The 23,173-nt window shown below is 37.0% G+C and overlaps 1 protein-coding gene across 1 annotated transcript; it reads left to right on the forward strand.

The window, feature by feature from the left end:
- The first annotated feature begins 18,099 nt into the window (after nt 1–18,099).
- LOC104226064 (ras-related protein RABD2a-like) lies at nt 18,100–22,172 on the forward strand. The gene is made up of 8 exons (XM_009777947.2): nt 18,100–18,295; nt 19,794–19,866; nt 20,439–20,486; nt 20,621–20,668; nt 20,782–20,853; nt 20,972–21,127; nt 21,209–21,312; nt 21,806–22,172. Exons 1-8 carry the CDS (start codon nt 18,282–18,284, stop codon nt 21,900–21,902), a joined length of 612 nt encoding a protein of 203 aa, XP_009776249.1. The 5' UTR covers nt 18,100–18,281; the 3' UTR covers nt 21,903–22,172.
- The last annotated feature ends 1,001 nt before the right edge of the window (nt 22,173–23,173 follow it).

Consider the following 23,173-nt stretch of genomic DNA (forward strand, 5'->3'; position numbering starts at 1 on the left):
CTTACGCAGTTGGTTGTATTTGACCTGTGCTTCAGCCCTTTCATCGATGATTCTGTGACCTCGAACAGACCCGGGTTGGCCCAGACCATTGTGATTATCCTCCAGCCAGCCTGAATAGTATGGGGTGCAGCCAGCATGGTATCTGTCTGGTTCGATAGTATCTCTTCCCGTGATGATCTTGCAATGCCACATATGCTGAGCTTGGCACTTATAAGGACTGTCATCAGCTTGGAAGTCAGCCCGGATGTGACTCATCTTATTGACCCTTGGTATAACCTACTTCCTACCAGCCTGTCTCATAACTCGAAGAGGGACATAATGGTAGGTTCCTATCAAACTGATCAGTATCAGAAATGGTGCATCCTTGGATCGGGCGATGAACTCTTCAGTAGGGAACCACTCGAACATCCATTGTATTTGATCCTCAGTTAGATTTTCAAACATCTCCACCCACCCCTTGGCATCTTCTGGCTTAGCAAACATGTTGGGCATGTAGTTCATTCGCCTTTGTTGATGGAAGGCTATATGATCGTCCCAGTCTCTATGCTGAATCTCTTGTCGATATTTACCCCTTTGAAGATGCTCCATGAGCTAGAGATGGAGTAGCAAGTTGCAGCCCTCGAAGTGTGGGGCTCCTTATTGACACTTTTCCAAGGCTCGGTATATCTCTGCGATGATCATGGGCACTATGCTAAATGGTTTTCCACCAATTCCCTCCAACAAAGTTTTGGTGACCATGGCTAGCCTGGTGTGGATCCTTGCTTTCTTCATTGGAAACACTATCATCCCCAAGAAGCAGAACATGAAGACAAAGAACCTTCGGTGAATATGCCCCAATGATGTAAGGGCGAACTCATCCGGATATGTACGGTAGGATTTGCTGTGTCCATACCTCTCGTACAAATAATCAAAGAGAATGTAGGACTCCTTCAAACATGTCAAGTCTGGATTCTTCTTTAGGCCCATCATTTTGAGAAAACCTCTACCCTTGCGATTTTCCGACATTAAAAAACTGGGGGTCTCCCATGGTACACTAACCAATCCTCCTATTTCCTCTAGCAAGGGTGTCATCTCAATCTCTCCGAAGTGAAACACAGACTTATCACAATCCCAGAATAGAGTTGCAGCTTCTATGATTTTATTGTTGGGTTGGACCTCCAGGAGGGAAGGTAGATTTCCTAGGTATTTCCGGACAAGAGTCTGATCACTGGAATGAAGATCCTCCCACCAGCTTAGCAACCTTGGGTGGATGTTTGTGACCATGCCGAATCTGGGGACTTCGTGCCTCATGTTTCTGCAAGACAAAAGGGCTAGGTCCTTACCCCCACCAAACTCGACTATTAAATACCAATAATTGACATAAAAGTATTTAGTTCTCCAAAAAAATGCACAAAACATGATAGTGTCTGTTTGGGTTTTTGGGAAACCCAGTGGACTTTGGACAAGGCTATCTTAAAGAGTCATTATGCCGACAACATAACTGACTCAGCTAGGTTTGACCATGATGTATGCACAGTTTAAACAGAGTAAGGTTTCTACGGGGTTTTAGACTGGTACCCTTGAGCGGACAACTGAAGAGGGAAAGGCACGGAACCGTTGACTACACCGTTGATCGACTGGTTTTACCGTAAATACGCTTTTGCCGGATTTAAAGGGTGATAATATCGGAAGAGCGCAACCACTCATTATAAGCGTTGCTATGGTATTTATTTGGCACGAGTGGAATATGATGTTGGAAACATGCATATGCAATTAAAACAAGTCGTCACATATTTGCACATTCATAAAGTAATAATTACAATAATTTAAAATAGTAATAAAGGAGTGCAGTAAAGGAAAGAAGTGAAAGAAACAAGGGAAAGAAACAAGAGACAAGTTAGTTTTTTTCAGTAGAAGAGGGAATTAAATGCTTAAAGGTATTAAACAAATAAGGCACATAAGAAATGTAAAGTCACAGTAATAGCTTGAAATGGTAGAAGCCTAAAAGATATCCTCAGCAGAGTCGCCACGCTGTCGCGCCCCCTTTTTCTCACAAAAATCGGGTTTGTGACATTTGCGAGACAACTCGTTCCCGTTCGGGAATTGGGTTTTGAATTGAAGAGTCGTCACATAATGATTAAAGTGCATTAGGACATTAGGAGGGTATTGTTTTGAGTAACCAGAGATTGGGTAAGGGCTTGAAATTATCCCAATAGGAAGGTGTTAGGCACCCCTCAGGATCCACTAGTGTGGTTCCCGGCCAAACTACTATTGTGACTTAAGTGCAAATAACATATAGGCAAATAAAGGCTTCAAATAAGAGGGGATTTTCACGTAATGGTTACAATAAACAAAAGTAAGAAAAAGGAACTAAAAAGAGTTGATTTTCTTAAAAGAAATGGTTTAAAAGGATTTAAAAGAAACAAAGAAAACAAAGGGAAGGGGGTCCTAGGTTTATTAATAATATGGATCACCCCACACAATATCCGGTAATCACTCCTCAGTGAGGGGCTACACGTGATGTTATCGCATGGTCATCATATTCATGTCTACCCTTTCCTACCCCGTTAAGGTATTAAAGCGCAGAATAGTCTCGTTTACTTATTGCATGCTATTACCCGCCCCCATCTTATCAGCTCTGGAGGCACTTGGGACTACTAATCCTAAAGGAAGGAGGTACCTATTCTAAGGCGACAATCAAAACACGTATGGCAAGTATGGGGAAGCATATAAACAAATAAAAGGGCTCAAACAGACCTCCTTAAAATCGAAGAAAGCACATAATATAGCATGACTTGCATGTACTTTTTAGGGTCTGGTTAAAACTTAAATGGTGGAGGCAGATTGATTTATTACATAGTTCAGATAAGAAGCCCGAATCAGGCCTGCCTGCTGGTTGTAGCTGATAAAAATCTGATTCAGTTTATAAACTTTCACCCTATGGCTTGCCTAAGTGTTAGACAAAGACCCATATAGGCATGATATCTACTGATTCCAGAAACGATGAAACAAACATGAATACATACTAATTTAAGAAAATCATATGTTATTAAAGAAAGGCGGGTTTTAGCAAAATAGCATGCGTCATTGTTACTAGTTTTAGACCTATAAGCGAATGAAATGATTCAAATTCGATTAAGGCTCCTATAGGCAAGCTTTATATGTGTTGTCGATTTAGGACACTTTTATAAACGTAGTAAAAAATGCAGAAACCTTATAGGCATGACATCTAGATGTTGAATTTCATTTAAAGTCTATGAACATGATATCTAATTGCAGTTGGTTATTTAAGACCTACGAACATGTTTGCCTGATGAGGAATGCATATGCAAGATTCAGAAAGAACCTATAGGCAGGATATGTACATGATGTGCAGAAATTCAAAAATTCCTATAGGCAGGATATATATACGCTATGCAGAAGTTCAGAAATAAACTATAGGCATGATACCTACATGACAATGCAAGATTCCTATAGACATGGTATCTATATGAGAATGTAGAAATTCTTATAGACATGGTACCTATATGAGAATGCGAGATTCCTATAAACATGGTATCTATGCAGAAATTCTTATAGACATGGTATGTAGACGCGAATGCAAGATTCCTATAGACATGGTATCTATATAAGAATGCAGAAATTCATAAACTCCTATAGGCAGGTTATCTACCCCTTTTTGCATACATAGTTACCCTCACTTTTTCACTAACCATCCCCGAGAGTTTTATTACAAAATAATTACAACCCAGAAAAAGTAAAGTAAAGGAAAAATACATCAGAAATTAAAAAGTACAACCAAGGGGAGCCTGATTCAGACTTCCTGTCTGAAGTATGAAGTAAATCAACTCCAAAAGATCATATTTCAAAGCCTTTCTCCTATTTGGGGAGTGTCAGAGTTCCCTAAGAGTATCATATGAACTCCGGGCAGTGCTTACACCCAAATGTATCACGGATTAAGCCATAGTGCAGTATAAAAGGGCCAGCCCTCAGGTGTCCAAGTTCAGAGGGAGCTCAAGGTCCCAAGGCAAGGCTCACAAGAGGGGGGCAGAACTTAAGGACTAAGAGAGAGTGCAAGTGCAGAAGTAGAATTCTGAAAGGGGAAAAAGGAAAAGGGAAGCAGCTCACATCATTACACATAAGGGTATAGGGGAATGGGAAGTTGCAAGAGGCAACAGAAAAGCGGGCTGAAGAGCATACCCAGCAATGGGAGATGCTGGCACACCTTCTGGCCTGTTTGCTTAGAGGTCAAGACCCCAGTGGTTCAAACTTAATTCATGGACAACAACTTACATTGCCATGCCTTAAGTCACCACTCAAAACACATAGGGGTGATAGAGGAATGGGGGTTCATAACAAAACACACATAAGGAAATTAACATGCTAATTTAAGTGTTGAGATATACAAAAGTAGAATATGAACATGGATACAAAAGCAGTAACTACACATTGTTGTGGTGCTAAGAATTAAATTAGGACATACCAGTTTTCAGGAAAACAAGTAAAGGAAAGCAGTAGGTCTTGTAAAACAGGCCACAGTACAGTCAAAAATAGAATATTATTATGAGAGAGTGTGAGCTCAGAAGGATTCTGATGATGTAATGTGTGAAGAGGGTTGTGCCTTTTATAGTGTAAAAATCAAGCAGAAATAAGGTAAGAAAAACAGTTAAGGAACTGATTGTCAATCAATTACATAAGGCTTCCCTTAACTAAGGGATTCAGATTCAAACGGGTGAAAACCATTTAAGGAAAGAAATTGAGTAAGCAATTTGTGCACAACATGCAATCAGGGGCAAATACATAAAAAGTTATTTAAGGACAAGGTTTTGAAATACATGGTTTGTGCAAATAAGGTAAGCAAATCAATTAACAAACAATAAATCAAAAGAGTCTGAGACTTTGCATGAATGAACCGAGTCAGAAAAGATGAAAAAGGGTTTTAACTTAGGTCGAGTAACAGGGAGAATCAGCAAACAATGGAAAGAAATCAATCAAGCCACATTCATAAGGAAGTTTGAACTAATTGCAAATTTGAAAACCATTTAGAGGGAAATTCATCATATATAAAAAGCATGTGAGCATGTTAAGTATGAAAGAAAACTTTCATGTCACTGTAAATTAATAAGAAAAACCAGTGTAGAAGAGTTTTAGTAAAAAGGTCAGAATCATATAAAAACAAAGAAGTCTAAACTCAATTCAAAGACTCGAAGAGTTAGGGGTTCTAAAATAAAACCCTAGTTCAATCAAATATATGATCAAACCTGGCAGAACCCCCAAATTTTAGGGTTTCCGCCTTGAATCAAGTACAGAGATGATAAGACAAGTAGTTGAATCGAAACATGCTTAGAGGTTTCAGAAAAGAATTGACACTTCTAGCATGCTTTTTCCAGCAACAGAACTCATGAATAGCATGTAAATAGAGTAGAGGGGTTCAAGGCAAACAGAGTAAAAAGACTAATTCGAAACATGATGAGAAAAGACTGATAAGAACAGCAGAAGAAAGCATGCTTAAGAGGATCCTTTTAAAAGAAACTTAAACAAAGTTCAATAAAAGAAAATAGTAAGAACACTTAAGAACACGGTAGAAGAATACAGTAGGCGAAACATACCAAAACATAGTAGAAGAAAATAGCAGGACATAGTAGAAAAGCATACAACAGCATAGTATAGAAAGCATAGTAGAAGAACATACAAAAATGGAACATAGAAAGCACAGTAGAAGAACATACATGGTAGAAGGAAAACATAGAACACAGTAGAGGCAAATACACACAAAAGAAAAGGAAAAGAAAGTCAGAGAAACACTTAAGCTTTTCAGAAAATCCTAAATCGTAAAAGAAAGACTTTGAAAAGTAATTTTCGAAAGAAAAGTTAGGGAGATCGTTTGAAAACTCAAAGAGAGCACAGATACACAACGGATCTAAAGAGATCAGAGAAAACCTCAAAGGGTTAGGGTTTCAAAAGAACCCTAGAAATGAGAAAGGCTTTGAAAAGGTCACTGATCTGAGTCGGAGAGGTCAGAACCAGGCTGAAAACACCATGATACGCCGGACCAAGGTCGACGATGACTCTGGACCTTGAATCGGCAGAGGTCTGGGTGCAAACCTTCAAGGACAGGCCTTGAATCTTCAGAGATCAGGTGTGTAAGAGCAACAGGAGGTGGGTATAAGACTTCTATAGCCTGAGAAGCCATGGATCACGGTAGGTTTCAAGGTAGAAGTGATGGGAGGCGGCTAGGGTTAGAGAAGGTTCGAGAGTGTTTTGAGAGAGGAGAGGGTTTCAGAGGCGGCTGGTTAGGTGAAATGATTTAAGGTTAAGGGGTGTTGTTGGATTAAAAAGGGAAAGGAGGGATTGTGGTCGTTGATCATTTACATCAACGACCTGGATTTAATGGGGGGCCGGGCGAGTTGAACTTAATTGGATCAGGGGCGGGTAGTTTAGGAATTGGGCCGGTCCATTTGAAATTGAAATTGGGGTTAATTGGGGGGTCGATTTGGGCTAAAATTTAAATAGGTATGGCTAGTATTAAATAGCCACTTTTTCCCTCTTTATTTTTATAAAAAATAGCAAAATTTGGAAACAAATTGAAGGTACTAAATTAATTAATAATACGCAAATATTAAATTAAAAATATTGGGATTAATTTTGTAATTATAAACGCAATTAAATCTTAAAATAGGCTAAAATTGCAATTATGTGCAATTTAATTTTAAAATACTCAATAAATTTGTAAGAAAATGTGCAAAAATTACATTAGCTATATTTTGGTATAAATATGAGAATACAATAAAGGAGTTACCAAAAATGATAATTTGGGAAATAATTATTGGTTTTTTCTGATAAAATAAGGCGATAAATTGATTTAAAAATGTTTTAAAAATTGAAAAATAATGAAACACTTGGACATGCTTATATATGCATACATATGCTATTTTGAAAGTATTTTGCATATGAAAATTATATAGGGAAAAATTGGGTATCAACACGGTCAACTCCATTTTTACCTTAAACCGCTTATGTGGTTGCTCGACCGCTTCTGCGACCTCGCACCTGCGGTCCCCAGGTCGCAGGTACGGTTATGACAGCAGACTTAAAGCTTCAGCTGCAACTTTCAACTCCAAACCTTTCCGTCAAACATCTGAAATCATCCCGAGGCCCCAGTAACCTCAACCAAAAGCACGAACAAGTCATATACCACTAGCCAAACTTATACCAATCTTTAGAACACCTAAAACAATATCAAAACGACGAATCAACCACGGATTCAAGCCTAAGAACTCCAAAACTCTAAATTTACGCTTCCGATCAAAAAGTCTATCAAACCTCGTCCGAATGACCTGAAATTTTGCACATACGTCACATTCAACACTGCGGAGTTGCTCCAACTTCCGGAATTCCATTCTGATCCTCATATCAAAATCTCACTATCAAACCGAAAACTTTGAAATTCGACTTTTGTCATTCCAAGACTAAATTAGCTACAGACCTCCAATACACAATCCAAATATGCCCCTAAGCCCGAAATCACCCAACGGGGCCAACGGAACCATCGGAATTCCATTCCAAGGCCGTCTTCACATTGTTCTGACTACGTTCAAATTTTTCAAAACTTAAGCTCTCATTTAGGGACTAAGTGTCCCAAAACTCTCAAACTCAAAACCGAACATCCCGGCAAATCAAAATAGCAGAAATAAATATGGGGAAAATAGTAAATAGGAGATCGGGGCATAAATTCTTAAGACGATCGGCCGGATCATCACAGAATCCCACGCAAATTTCCACATAGGCACTCTAAACCTTCTGGTAATTTTTTCTCTGTATTTATTGATATTTTGATTGATTTCTCATTTACTTGGTCTTCTTTTTTTGCTCTTCCTATTTGGGTTTCGGGTTACGTTTAGCGTAGCCAGTAGCGTACACATGAGTTTTTGTAAGCACTACTACCATATTAAATGTAACCAAATTACTGTAATAACATCGTATTTTAAAAAATAACCTAAAAAAATAAATAGCACAACTTACTAAGAAAATAGCAACATCCCTCCATTTAAAAAATTAATTGTGCTAGTTTCTTCAATTATGACTATAATCCACTGGTTTAGTGCTTTGATAATGTCTAATTGCTTAGTGTCTCAAAACCCCTTTTGGTTATGTACATTTTTTAGATGAGGCACAAAAGTATTAGAACATCAAATAAAGCTATGGATGTTCGAACCCACGTAGAACACTTTAGAGTCTTACAAGATAAGCTACACATCTCTTTGTGACAAGCAGTGTCACTTTATCATATTTTACTTTTTTATTTTTTTATTTTATATATAAATAATAAGTAAAGATTTTCGACGAAGCGGTGTCACGTGACACCACTTGGCTAAGGTAGATCTGCCCTTGACTATAGCAGATCTCTACTAGTGTAGATATTACGCGTGTCGCGCTCTGTTTTCTCACGAAAGCGAGTTTCGACATATGACAACTCTTTTGAGTGGGAGATAGAGTATTAAAAGAAGAAGAGTTGCCACCTAATAGTTTTTAAGATGCGTTAGGTCACCTATTATGCGGATAACTCTGTTTGACTAGTCAACGCTACCAAAGATCGGGTAAGGACTCAAATTACCTCAAAGATAAAGTATTGGGTACTCTTCAAGGTCTACAATTGTGGGTCCCGGCCGAACCTAAGACTATATAGATTATAATTAGGCAAGATGATCATATAAACGAAGAAAATAAAAGGTCAAAGAGTTTTATTATAACATAATGAGAATTGGTACAAATGGACTACAAGGATATAACTATAACGGCCTATATTAGATGACAAAGAGTATAAAGAAAAAGGAGGGCCCTAAGTTTTTTAGCCTAAAGGATCATCCCGTGCAACATAAATAATATTTCGCAGCTCCATTAAGATGGGGAGTTATTCATATTATTCAACGGGCACAGACTATCATCTCCTGCTATCCGATTACTATGTTAAAGTTGTTTACCTAAAGGCTCTTTAATTCAATTCTAAGTCGTATCCTATGCCTGCGCTACCAGTCTCATGCATATGGTCCAGGAGGATTTTGACCTCTATTTGGGTGGTTCTAGACTTTACTTAGGTTACTCAAAACGATAAAGTTAGGGGACATTCAAAACAAATAGGACTTCATATAAAGGCAGTTAAAGGCCCAGATTAGCCTCCACATATAAGCAACAAATGCATGCGGGCAAATTTTCACATTAGGCATCAGACAGTTTCAGAATTGAGGCAAATTAGAGTCATTAAACCCTATAGACATGATTTCTATTTGATTTTGATTTTAAGTGCACATGTAGTGCTGATTTTGTTGGAACAATGAGTTTACAGATTATAGGTGTTACAAATCATATAGGCATAATCTCTAAATGAGGCAATAAAACAGTTCGAAAGCTTGAAATATTACTCGTGTTTGATTTTATTAGCATAGTTTCTAGGCGAATAACAACATACTATAGGGATGATTTCTAATATCTGGCAGTTGAAACTAGTTCTATAACGCTTCATCCCTATAGGCATGTTTTCCAAGTGAGCAATATGATGAAAACAATAGGCTAATTAGTCAATTAACCCCTATAGACATGATATCTAGATGAGCATTAGTGTGATCCGCCAAGCATGGTATCTAGTGAACATGCTGTAATTACACAAATTTAACGAATAGTTATTGACACTAATTTCCTATAGGCATGTTGTCTAATAATGTAAAGTAGTAGGCATAGTAAAATAGGTTGAGTGAGTGTGTGATTTCCTATAAGCATGGTTTCTACTAGTGTACATGGACACTAAATAGCATATATGGCAGGTTGGATAAAATAACAAGTCATATAAATTCTATAGGCATGTTTTCTACCCTTTTATGCAAACATTAGAATATACCCATTTTCCAATTTCACTAACGTCCCCATTGTCTATCACAAATTATTACAGGCCCAGATAATGAATATAAGTATAAATATTACACATGGAACAATAGTAGGCCTAACAGCAGGCCCAAAAGGAGATACCTAGTATTACCTGCCTTCACAAGCTCATTCGTCGCAAATAGCATGCCCAGATCCAAGCATTTCTCAAACAGGAGACTATGCCCATCAGCACAGCCCAAAGTCACAGAGGAACTGATGCCAAGCCAAACAACTACACATAACCCAAATAAATTATAGAATCACACAAAAATCACTTAAGCAACCCAGTTTGCAGATCAACAAAAAAGATTAGGGAGAAAAGCTAAGTGTCAGAGACAGCTTAAGTTCCACCAGTAAAGAAATGGTCAAAGGACCCCAAATCCTAGAGTGTTAGAGTTCACAGGAGTCTCAAATGGACCCCGAGTAGGGCTCAACTAGGGAGGTCGATAGAAAGAGTTTTGGTGGCCTTGGCTTTCAGCCGGCCAAGAATAATAGATTCAGAATAATATAGATAACAAATGAGAGTGAGAGAACAGTGATTAAGTGATAGAATTTTAAGAGGTGCACTTGCACTTTAGAAGCAGACGTAGCAAGGTTGATTACATAGAGAACATGAGAGTTAAGAGAATCAACAAGACTTAGAGGGCAGGTTGATATTACATATTCAATCACTTAGCAAGAGATAGCATATTGGGCAGAAAAACACATTAAGAGAGTTAAAGGAATCAGTTTTTCTGAGATTATAGGATCAACATATAAGGGTGCACAATGCCAAACAAATCCAAAGTAGAGCACTAAATTAAAGGATTTAAAGCCTAGGGATCCAAGTTATGTTAAGTATCCATCACAACACCAGAAAAGCAGACATGCCAACTTATATCAGTAAGACAAACCAGTATCAAACCTTATAAGAAAACACAAGTTAGGATAGCTACTCTAAAGGTTCCAAATAATCACTAGGGGATATAAGATTAAGCAAAATAAAGACATAATAAGTGACAAAATAGCATGGGGGGAAGGTCATAGCTATGATGAATGTCCTAACAGAGATTAGAACACATTATAGATACAAGTCAGTCATTACAGGAATTCAAAACAAAGCAGGGACGCAAACTTATGCCAGGCGGCAAATATAAACATTTAGGTACCAATATGCTAGACTAAACGAGCTTAATAGAGTCAAAATTATTCAAGTTAAGCATGTACAATAAAAAGGTCTCAGAACTAAAAAATTTAGGCAAATTCAAATGCTAAAGAAGTTCATATCATAAAACAAATTTAGTGCCAACAAGGTTGCACACGGAGATGTCCTAGTAATACATCAAGTCACGGAATTTCAGAGGTATGAATGTACAAGACATGAATACAAGAGAATAAAATTGCAAAAGCGAAGGAACTTACCAGTTATCAATTGATAAACAGACAAGCAAGAAATAACAAACTCTACAGTATTCTAAACGTCAACAAAGAGCAATAGAACCCAGAGTCTTAGTGCATCAGAGTTTCCAAGGGTTTCAAATGAACTCCTGACAGTGCTCGCACTAAGAAAGGTTGAATAATCAAATTCCGGTAACCTTGGCTTTTAGCCGGCCAAGAGCTAAAGTATAGAACAAGAGAGTGAGATAATAATAGAGTGATAGCTTTGAGTTTTTAGTGAATCCGATGATTAAAGTCTGCCCTCAAAGGGAAATAGGGGAAGGATTTATATAGTAGTAGAAATCAAGCAAACAAACAAGGAAACACTGTAAAATCAAACACAAATAAGGAAATAATAACATGCGGAATCAATTAAAAACGGATTAGGGAGAAAATTAGGTAAACCCTAGTTTATGATGGAGAGCCAAAAATAGTTAAAAATCTCATTGATTCGAACCCATATGACCTTGTCATGATGCATATGGACGAAATACCGTCTAGATCTTGAAGATTAAAGAAGGATTCCCTTTGATTTAAAGATTTATACTTTCCAAAATAAAGAAAGTACTATGTAATACCATAAAAAACACCTAGTAGCGAAGGAATGCAAATATAGTAAGCAAATAATTGGTGAATCCCATTGTTAACGGAATTATGAGAAGGATTGGAGAGGGCGGTGATTAGGGTTCTTCAGAGAAAAGGGTGGATTCCAGGGATTTCAGGGGCGGCGATTGGTAGAAAATGGGCTAGGGTTTTGGGTAAGAGGCAATATAAAAGGAACGGATGGGTTTATGATAGGTCGTTGATCATTTGAGAACAACGGCCAGGATCGCAAAAGAAACAGGGCGGGTTATTTTAAAGGGTCTTGGGGATTGGTCCAGGGATTTAGGTTCGTTTGGTCCGAAAATTAGCTCAAAATTTGGCCCAGCTTTTAAATAAGAGATTAAAAGGAAAATAATTTAATAAAAATAGTTAAATAAATATAAAAAAGATATATATGCAAATTACTACTTTAAAATAGTAGAAGATTATAAAAATGTAGAGACTTATTTTGACCCTGAATAAAATGACAAGTGCAATAAAATGCAAAATATGGGCTATTATTGCAAGATTGTGCAAATAGCCTAAAAATACTAATATAATTATATAAAATGAATTAAAAGAAAATTTTGAAACATGTATATAGATGCAAATAATAATTTTAGATGATCAAGTCATCAAAAAATAATTTAAAGGAATAATTAGTAAATATTTAAGTAATTTAGATGCAAGAAAATTATCTTTAAAGCTGTAAAATTTGCTAAAAATTATGAAAAATACATGTATAATTCTTATAAACTAAATAATGACGCAAAGCTGACATGTTAAAAATATATATTATTTGGAAAAATATGATGGCGAAATTGGGCATCAACAGCGCACCTTCTACCTCTCGCCAGTACATATATTGAGTAACTATGTTCAATAAGTCGTGGACATATGGGGAAAAATCACCAAATATTTTTGCCTCCTATAGAATTTAAACATGAGACCCTAACCTTGACACCGGTATTTTTTTTATAATCGTGGTGTACTGGCAAGCTTGCTCTCACTTCAATTAATTCTACAGGTACGTGGTACCTCCCACTAGTAATAGATACCTGATAACTCTATCCACCAAGGCTTAGATAGATGAGAAGAAATCACCTAGTATTTTTGTCTTCGCTAGAATTTGAACCTGAGACCTAATCTTTGACACGCGTATTTTTCCTGATAATTGTAGTATTCGGGCCAACTTGTGAAATAAAACAAATTATTTTCACCCTCTCTTATTTTGTGTCTTGGTGATCAAATTTTCCCAAAAAAAAAACTAGTCTTCCTTTATCCTGGACTGTTTACACTAAATTCTCAAGCTTCATGAACTTCAGAGTTCTTATTGTATCAAACAATCTTAGACATGTTAGGTTCTCAAACTTCGATGAGAGCTGAAAGAGTAGAAGGAAAAGTTATCTGGAGAAATATCATCCCATAAATTGGTGAAATGGAAACAAAACCACAGAGTTCCCCACCATTAGCTGCCTATGACAGGTTAAGTTATATTTGGTGAAAAAAATCGTTATACTGTCAATACATATAACTTAAATCCTTAAATTAAATTTATGTATCTGATAGTGGATTAATGACATTTCCCAACAAATACTGGGAAAACAAAGTACATTTTGGTGAATTATATATTAATATTAAGAATTGCGTTCTTCAAATTGGTGAATCAATTTGAAGTTGTGGAACAAGGCAACTATTGCAAAGACATGCTGGGATTTAGCTCACAAATAGGACAAGCTATGGATCAGATGGATACATGCTTATTATGTCAAGAATCAGCAAGTGAAGACAATGAAAGTTCCTCAACAAGCATGCTGGATGGTAAGGAAAGTGATTGAGTCATACAGTATACTTGAAGAGGTGCAGTTCTCACATAGTCGGAAGAAGAGCATGATCAGACAAATATACCTGCACCTACTGGAAGATTACAGAAGAACGGAATGGAAAACATTGGTATTTCAAAATGCAGCAAGACCAAAAGCAAAATTCATTATGTGGTTGATGATCCAGGAAAGGCTAATGACCTGTGACAGGTTAGTTAGTTGGAAGGTCAATGTAGAACCAGATTGTGTGATGTGTATAAAAGAAAAGGAAACAAGAGATCACCTATTCTGGCATTGTGATTATGCAATCCAAGTGTGGAACAGAATGTGCAGATGGCTTGGAAAATAGAAGTTTGGAAATGGCAACTGGCAGCAGTTTCTTCAATGGGCCATAATTGAAGCAAAAGGGAAGTCTGTTTATGCGATGATGTTCAGAATAATGTATGCAGAAGTTGTTTATCATATATGACTTGAAAGAAACAGAAGCGTATTCGAGAAGAAGAGCAGAAATGTGGAGCAAATTTCAAAAGATATAGCATATATAGTTAGTGCTAGAGTCACTCCTAGGAACAAGCATTATGTGTATAGTTTATGTTTCTAGGAAGATTAGTATAAGGAGTAAATAAAAGATTAGCAAGCTGTGTTTGCTTTGCTTTGTTATGTAATTACTATTTGGTAACTAATAAAAAGAAGTTAGTTACCAAAAAAGGCGGGGAGAAGAAGTTACTCCGACTCGCTAAGGTGAGAGAGAGGACGGCTCGGGATTTGGACCAAGTGAGGTGCATAAAAGATGAGGACGACAAAGTTTTGTTGGGGGATGACCAGATTAAGAGGAGATGGCAGACCTACTTTCATAAACTTCTAAATGAGGAAGGGGATCAGGATATTATACTAGGTGAATTGAGGAACGCTGACAGCCCCCATGAACTAAGTGATTGTCGGGACATTGAGGTCGATGAGGTTATGGAGGCAATGCATAAGATGAGAAGGGGCAGAGCTACCGGACCAGATGAAATTCTGGTTGAGCTTTGGAGGTGTGTGGGTAGAGCAGGTTTGGAATGGCTTACTAAGTTGCTTAATGTTATATCCAAGACTAATAGGATGCCCGAAGAGTGGAGGTGGAGTACAATGGTCCCGTTGTATAAGAACAAAGGCGATATCCAGATCTGTAACAACTATAGGGGTATTAAATTACTAAGTCATACCATGAAAGTTTGGGAGAAAGTGGTAGAAATGAGAGTGCGAAGGACGGTGTCTATTTCAGACAACCAGTCCGGGTTCATGCCGGGGCGATCTACCACAGAAGCTATCCACCTTATTAGGAGGATGGTGGAACAATACAGGGATAAGAAGAAGGATCTCCACATGGTGTTTATCGATCTAAAAGCGTACGACAGGGTTCCTAGGGAGGTCTTATGGAGATGCTTAGAGGCTAAAGGGGTACCGGTTGCCTACATTAGGGCGATTAAGGACATGTATGATGGAGCTAAGACTCGGGTTAGGACAGCAGGAGGCGATTCCGATTATTTTCCGGTTATTACGGGGTTGCACCAAGGGTCTGCGTTCAGCCCTTTCCTATTTGCCCTGGTGATGGATGCTATAACACATCATATTCAGGGGGAGGTGCCATGGTGCATGCTATTTGCTGATGACATAGTCCTAATCGACGAGACACGACGCGGCGTCAGCGAGAGGTTAGAGGTTTGGAGACATACCCTTGAGTCCAAAGGTTTCAGGTTGAGCAGGACGAAGACGGAATACCTTGAGTGCAAATTTGGGGCAGAGCCGACGGAAGCGGGAGTGGAAGTGAGGCTTGATTCTCAAGTCATCCCTAAGAGGGGTAGTTTCAAGTACCTGGGGTCGTTTATTCAGGGGTCCGGGGAGATCGACGAGGATGTCACACACCGTATAGGGGTGGGGTGGATGAAATGGAGGTTAGCGACGGGAGTCCTGTGTGACAAGAAAGTGCCACTGTTACTGAAAGGTAAATTTTATAGGGCAGTGGTTAGGCCTGCTATGTTGTATGGGACCGAGTGTTGGCCGGTGAAGATCTCACACATCCAGAGGATGAAAGTTGCAGAGATGAGGATGTTGAGGTGGATGTGCGGGCATACAAGGAAGGATAAGATTAGAAATGAAGATATTCGAGAGAAGGTGGGTGTGGCCCCCATGGAGGACAAGATGCGGGAAGCAAGACTCAGATGGTTCGGGCACATTCAGAGGAGGAACACTGATGCACCGGTGAGAAGGTGTGAACGACTGGCGGTGGTGGGTACGAGGAGAGGTAGAGGGAGACCTAAGAAGTATTGGGGAGAGGTGATCAGGCAGGATATGGCGCGACTTAGGGTTACTGAGGACATGGCCCTAAACAGGGAATTGTGGAGATCGAGCATTAAGGTTGTAGGTTAGGGGAAATTGTGATGTCTTTTTTACAGCGCACTAGAGTGAGACTAGCCAGTTAGGAGTTAGTCTTAGGATGCTATTGATCAACTACTGATGATGGGCTTTATCTGTTGTGTATTAATACCTTATATCTTTCTCGTATTTCCTATATCTCTTATATTGCTGTTACTTTGTTTTTTATGGCATTTATGTTATGTTATGGATTTCATGGTATTTTATGTTGTTTTATTATGAGTCTATTGATAGTACTAATATAGTGTCTCTTGTTGCCTCTTTGAGCCGAGGGTCTCCTGGAAACAGCCTCTCTGCCTCTCGGGTAGAGGTAAGGTCTGCGTACATATTACCCTCCCCAGACCCCACTTGTGTGATTACACTGGGTTGTTGTTGTTGTTGTTGTTGTAGCTAGCGTATCAGTAAATTTCATATTGTCATCAATATTTGGCTTAAAAGTTGATTTTGTCTTTTATCTATTAACAACTCGATTTCATGCTCATGATATGACTTATTATTTTATTAAAATAATAAGCGGGATGAGAAAATAATCAATGCTTTCTTTTAGAGAAATAACAAAAATGGCCCCTTACCAAGTTTGTCAAAAGTAAGCACGTTTGGTTTTTGTCTAGTTGTTAGATTTAATTGATATTGGAAGAATTTTTTTTAACAAGAAACACCAAAATATTACAATTATACATCAGAAATTGGAATATCAAATATTTTAATTAGGGGTGTATATAGGCCGGGTTGGTTCGGATTTTTTAATTATCAAACCAAACCAATTGTCTCGAATTTTTAAATCTATAAACCAAACCAAACCAACAAAAGTTGGATTTTCCAATCGCGGTTTTTCTCGGATTTTTCGGGTTTTTTCGGGATTTTTTCCGACAAAATCTTCATAACATAAAATTTATAATTTGTGCTGTAATATTTCTTAGGTCCTAGTAGGATCAAACTATATAAGATACTATCCAATAAAATAATATAAGATGAGTCATGATTATACTAAAATACTCAACAAATCGTATAAGATAGATATTGCTAAAATAATATAAAATAATATAAGATGAGTCATGATTATACTAAAATACTCAACAAATCGTATAAGATAGATATTGCTAATTAATAAGCCATAATAAAAATAAAAAAATAATCTAAAGTACTAAATCATGTTAAAATAAGTACGACTAATAAGTACTACCCCATTAATTATATGACTAAATAATATTAAAAGTAGGTTATGCATTTTCACTATCTAAGTCAATGCAAAACTAAAAAAATAAATATCCAGTATTATCGTTATTCCTAGTATTGAATTGAAATTTTTTTGTTAGCATTAGTATTGATTTGATTTTGCTTTGGGCTTTATTTGAGTTACTAGCTTTTATGAGTTATAAAACATATTTGACCATTCAAAAGTTCTAAACCCAAGCTTGAAATAAAACATTAAAAGAGAGAACTATTAAAGAGTTAAAAAATATTTATAAATTACATTACAATAATTATTTTTATTATAAAAGTATTTTTAAAACTTGTATACATATAATGTCAGATTGGTTTGGTTTCGGTTTGACTTTTTTTAGTTAAAACCAAACCAAACCAATTATGGTTGGTTTGTTTTCCTAACACTAAACCAATTATGGTTGGATTTTTTTCCTAATATCAAACCATAGTCGGATTTTTTTCGGTTTAACTCGGATTATCGATTTAGTACAATTTATCGTTTTCCTTTATACACCCCTAATTCTAATATTAAAGACCCGAACTAAATAACCTCAAAAACTGCACCCGACATTAGAAATAGACAAAAATAGCAAAAACTTCAAAATATGCACCTTCAAATGTTTTTTCCGGTTCCCATTAATTTAACTACCGTAGTTTGTTAAATATTTAATAGAGGCCAAAATTGCTCGATTTTGATAAATTTAAAGAACTAAAACTATTTAAATGTATATTTAAGGGACTACTTTAGACCTTCCCAAACATAAAGGACCATTTTTGTCATTGTTTCCTTTTACGTGTCTTCATTGCAGGGTCTCTTTCTCTCTCCCACAGCCTCTTTCAACGTTTTTGCATCTGAATTCTGCCGCGAAGAATCAAATTCCGTCCAATTCTCGCCGGTAGATCTCTCAATATTCCGGCGACTTCCGTCTGCTTTTAGTCTCCATGAATCCAGAATAGTAAGTTCCGTCGGCATATTCCTTTGCTTATTTTGCAATACTTATTGGTGAAGAATTGAACTATCTCTTCATATTAGTTTCTGTCATTCAATTTCCTTTTCTAGTTCTTTTCGTTTCAATACTTATTCGTTTAACTGTGGATTTTGTCAAAACATCCTTATCTTTATCGCAGTTGTGGATTTCACCTATAATCCCTAATTCACTAAAATCAGCAATCGAACGTCGTTTGAGAAGATTAAAATCAACATTAAGCTTAATAACTTATTCCTTTTTCAATCGGTCCCAAAAAATAGAAGTTATTTTCAGGAAATGGTAAATTGGAAACTTAAAAAGTATTAAAAATACTAGTCACCAGTTAAATTCAAAACTCAAAACTGTATCTTTTATATTTAAATTAGAGATTTTAAATGGTTTTTGAACTTGATGAAGAAGGTTCTTGCTTCATACAATTCACTCAATTGCAGCTTTTTCAGTAAGTCTATATAATTGCAGTTGTTGATTAACATTTACAACTACTATTTTTTTTCTTGCCTTGCATATACCTTATTTTCATACGCGCCTTTCTTCATAAAGTGCGCACTTCAGTTGTGGTTTGCTGTTAAATTCCTGTAGGCACTTGGCACTTCCTATTTTTTGTCATTGACAACATTGCTTTCATGGTTATCTCAGATCGTTTGAAATTCCTTGGTGTAATATTTCTTTCACATGCTTGCACAAGGTCCAACTAGTAACCTCCTAAGTCAGTTTTTTTTGGGTAAATAGGCCGATATTTGTTGGTCTTCCTTTGGTGTAGAGATGTTCTAGATAACTAGGATTACGTGTTCGTGATGCAGCATTAAATCATATCAAGTGCAACCTAGAAAAGAGCATCCAAACATGATCTGTGTTTTTTATGAAGTAATTGACTTCAATAATGGCATCAAGAAGATGCAAAATATTTACTCCAAACATAATCAATGTTGGAACTTGTAGGCTATATTTGATTGTAGATGATAGCATATGGCAGGTCAATTATCTCATGTCTATCATTTTAGCCTATCAAATGAGGTACAATCCTTAGACAATCTCTTCCGCAAATTCTATCATACATATCAATCTAACCATACTTAGACTGCATCATCCAACAGTGCATGATGATTTCTATAATGTAAAGACTACTTTGTCTTGGTGTGTTGATAAATATGTGAAATAATATTTACTAAAAAGTATAGTAAGTTTGAACATCTAGGGAATAATACGTAAATGTAGAACTTCTGCCCTTCCATATTTTTATAGCCAAATCAAGTAGGACTACCAAATTTAATCCCAATGTGACCAGTAGATGTTGCTAAATTACGCATATATAGCAAGGTAACAAACTTCTCTCATATTGATGTTAGCGCTTGTTTCTATTAGTGATTTAGTTTTTTCATTCCGGGTAGCGCTTAAGTATACAACTTTGCACATTTGCCAACTAATGGATGTATATTATAATTATATTGGTTGTGCTTTCCGGCAGTGACTACCTGTTCAAGCTTCTGCTTATCGGTGATTCTGGTGTTGGGAAGTCATGTCTCCTTTTAAGATTTGCTGTAAGTTTTCAAATCTTGGAATTGTCTATACTGACTTTTTTCTCTAGTCCTGCTTTTACCTGTCTGAACGTACCTACTAAATTCCTGATTGACTAAACAAATGGAGGATTTATGGAGCATCAGCCATGGATTCTCCATGTCTTCATTTCTCAGTTCCATTCTCCACTTGGAGTGAATTATTTGTCTTGAATAATCCTTAATTTTCCAGCTAGTAGAGTCTACTGACCCTGGTGGAGTTGTTGTATTGCTTTTTATGAAATTATGAATCACCTACTCATAAAAAGCTACATCTGCCATGATATTTGAGACTCTTCTTTTACACGAAATTTATTTTTCACACTTTAATCATCTGGATGATTAGTTATGAACTTATTTCTGGTTGCGTCGCTTTCATTGTTAGAGATTCTTGATCGTGAACTCAGAGATTCTCAACCTCCTGAAAAGTTTATTAGATTATAGTTCAACTCAGAGATTCTCACCCTGCTGAAAAGTTTATCAGATTATAGTTCAATGTGGTTAAAAAATTTATTCTGCAAATGTTGGCTGACTATTTTATCGCTTTTTACCATCAGGATGACACATATCAGGAGAGCTACATAAGCACAATTGGAGTTGATTTTGTAAGATGCTTTAATTGTTTATGAGCTACTCAATTTTACATACAGTTGGAATCTTATGTGATCTTTTTCAGCCAGAGCACTCTTACTTTTATGTTATCACTGATCTTACCAACTGTTCAAATATTTTCATGTAGAAAATCCGGACAGTGGAGCAAGATGGGAAGACCATTAAGCTTCAGATTGTAAGACTTCACCTGCACTTCTGCTTCAGGCCTTTCATATTACAGATATTCGTTGTGTTGTGAACTTTTCATGAAATCAAGATATTGTTGTTTTCTATTTTGACACTGTTTAGTGGGATACTGCTGGACAAGAGCGTTTTAGGACTATCACTAGCAGCTACTATCGTGGAGCCCATGGCATAATAGTGAGTAGTTGCCTTACTTTTTATAAGAAATTGTAAATAGCAAGTAGTTATCTGTAGAGTCTAATGCCAACTGCTTTCTGTACCTTTTGACATTTTCTTTGCATGGCCTCTATGGTAGATTGTCTATGATGTGACGGATCAGGAGAGCTTCAATAATGTGAAGCAGTGGCTGAATGAAATTGATCGTTATGCTACCCCAAATGTTAACAAGATTCTTGTCGGGAACAAGTCTGACCTTGCAGCTAATAGAGTTGTGTCGTATGAAACGGCTAAGGTGAATCATCTTCGTGCAGATATTTAATTATCCTTTGTCCTTAAATGTAAAACAAACTGATCTACTTAAATTTATTCTTAGGCCTTTGCTGATGAAATTGGGATTCCATTCTTGGAGACCAGTGCGAAAGATGCTAGTAACGTAGAACAGGCTTTCATGGCTATGACTTCTGCTATCAAGAATAGGTAAAAGTGTATCCTCTTTAAATAGTGCTCCTCAATGGTGTCTTGTATAGCCTTTCCAAGTTGTGGCCTGATCTTTCATCAGATTCAATTACTAAAATTTTCTGGGAGAGGGATACGTATATATTTTTATCACTTCCTTTTCTGACATTATGGTTGGTACAGAAAATTGAGAGATATTTCAGATGGTAAACATAATCATCTTACAGTTAGGATCCTATTTGATGCCTTAAAATGGATTTAAACATGGTCATGGATCATTTCGTGCAACCCCCTATAACATTTTCACAAGCCAAAAAAAAAAAATCTAAATGAAAGATACAGCAACTTGTTTGGTTCTGGCCTCATCCCTTGTATAAAATGTCCTCCAAATAATCTTTTCATTTACATTTATGATTTGAGCTGGCATATGCGTTGCTTCTCTAAATTTCCATAATTTCATTCTTAACAAGCAAAATTCCATTATTTCAATTCTCTTTTGCTCTCCTTATTGCAGTATGGCAAGCCAACCAGCCACAAGTACTGCCAAGCCTCCAACTGTAAATATTCGTGGACAGCCTGTTGCTCAGAATAGTGGCTGCTGCTCATCTTGAGTCCTTTGACTACAAGAGAACCTCCGCTATTTGCTTGATGGCTCATCCATGACATATCTACTGTAATCTCACTAATCACAAGCAATGTTTACCCTTGTGGACTTGTCCTGCAAAATCCTTACAGCTAGATGTATCTTCTTTTTTCTTGATTAAAAAGATTTTTTAATTGAAGTGTACAAATTGTGAACATAACGATTGTTGAACTTTGACAACTTAGCCCTGCTTCAGCTTGACAAATATCTTAATATATTTCTCATAGTTCAACATGAAGCTATACTGGCGAAGATGAATACGCACTCAAACGTCTGGTGACTAAGATCCTTTTTGTCATCGGATGTCCCCAAAGGGACAGCACTTCGCCTGCCACAAAAATGTGCTAAGCTCAAAGGTCTGCTCGGTCGGCATGATCCTCTTCTCAATATATGTCTAAATATATTTCTCATATTTCAACAGTATGAGAACAGCGTGTTAGCGCCTAAGCTAATTTGTTTTGCACTCTAGCGAGAATATGGCAATCTATGCTTATAGGGATAGAGAACATACAATTGCCTTATACCGCCTTACCAGAACACCTTTTTTTTTTTACTATGTTATAGGAGTACACGATCCAAATTGTTCTAGTTATGCATATGAAGAAATTAACGGGCCAAAATAGTTAGTCACGTTGCTTCTCATAATGAAGGTGTTCGCGCTCTTTCTCTTCACTTTGTTGCTTCTGTTGAGCCTAGTATACAATCTTTTCTTTTTGCCAAAGTAGTGTCGCAGAATGGTGGAAGACCGGCAGAGCAGGTCCATGAAGTGTATAGAACATTGGACCTTGTAAAGGAAATAGCGTGAACACTTCATTAGATGAAAAGGACAAGTGATTAATTCCTTTTTTTAGCAATTCCTAAGATTCATTAAGAGGATGAACTTATAAACTCTTTGGTGCTATCAGAGCTTTGGTCAGTTTCGAACACATATAAGGTCCCCTTCTTATTGGAATCTTTTTTTGATTCTAATAAGCAAAAAGGGTCAATGCCAAACGCTTCAACACCACAGGAGGTGAAGGCCAGGGTGATCAGATTTTTTGAAAAAAAATATAGAGTATGGACAAAACATGAGAAGTCAAATAACCTCACCACGGATTTGCACTAACCGTCCCCCCTACGGTTACTCATTAGTGTCACGGCTATTAAACTTTTATCACTTCCCAACACAAATAATGTAAATTGTAAAGGTGTTTTGTCCCAAATCAGAACACGAGCACCCTCCCATCTTTTGTCAATGAG

Source organism: Nicotiana sylvestris, chromosome 1 (assembly GCF_000393655.2).
Source record: "Nicotiana sylvestris chromosome 1, ASM39365v2, whole genome shotgun sequence".
Lineage (NCBI taxonomy): Eukaryota > Viridiplantae > Streptophyta > Magnoliopsida > Solanales > Solanaceae > Nicotiana > Nicotiana sylvestris.

Coding starts and splice junctions, on each gene's coding strand:
- LOC104226064 (XM_009777947.2), top strand. Junction 19,867..20,438: donor GTCTCCTTTTAAGATTTGCT/GTAAGTTTTCAA, acceptor TTTTACCATCAG/GATGACACATATCAGGAGAG. Junction 21,313..21,805: donor ACTTCTGCTATCAAGAATAG/GTAAAAGTGTAT, acceptor TCCTTATTGCAG/TATGGCAAGCCAACCAGCCA.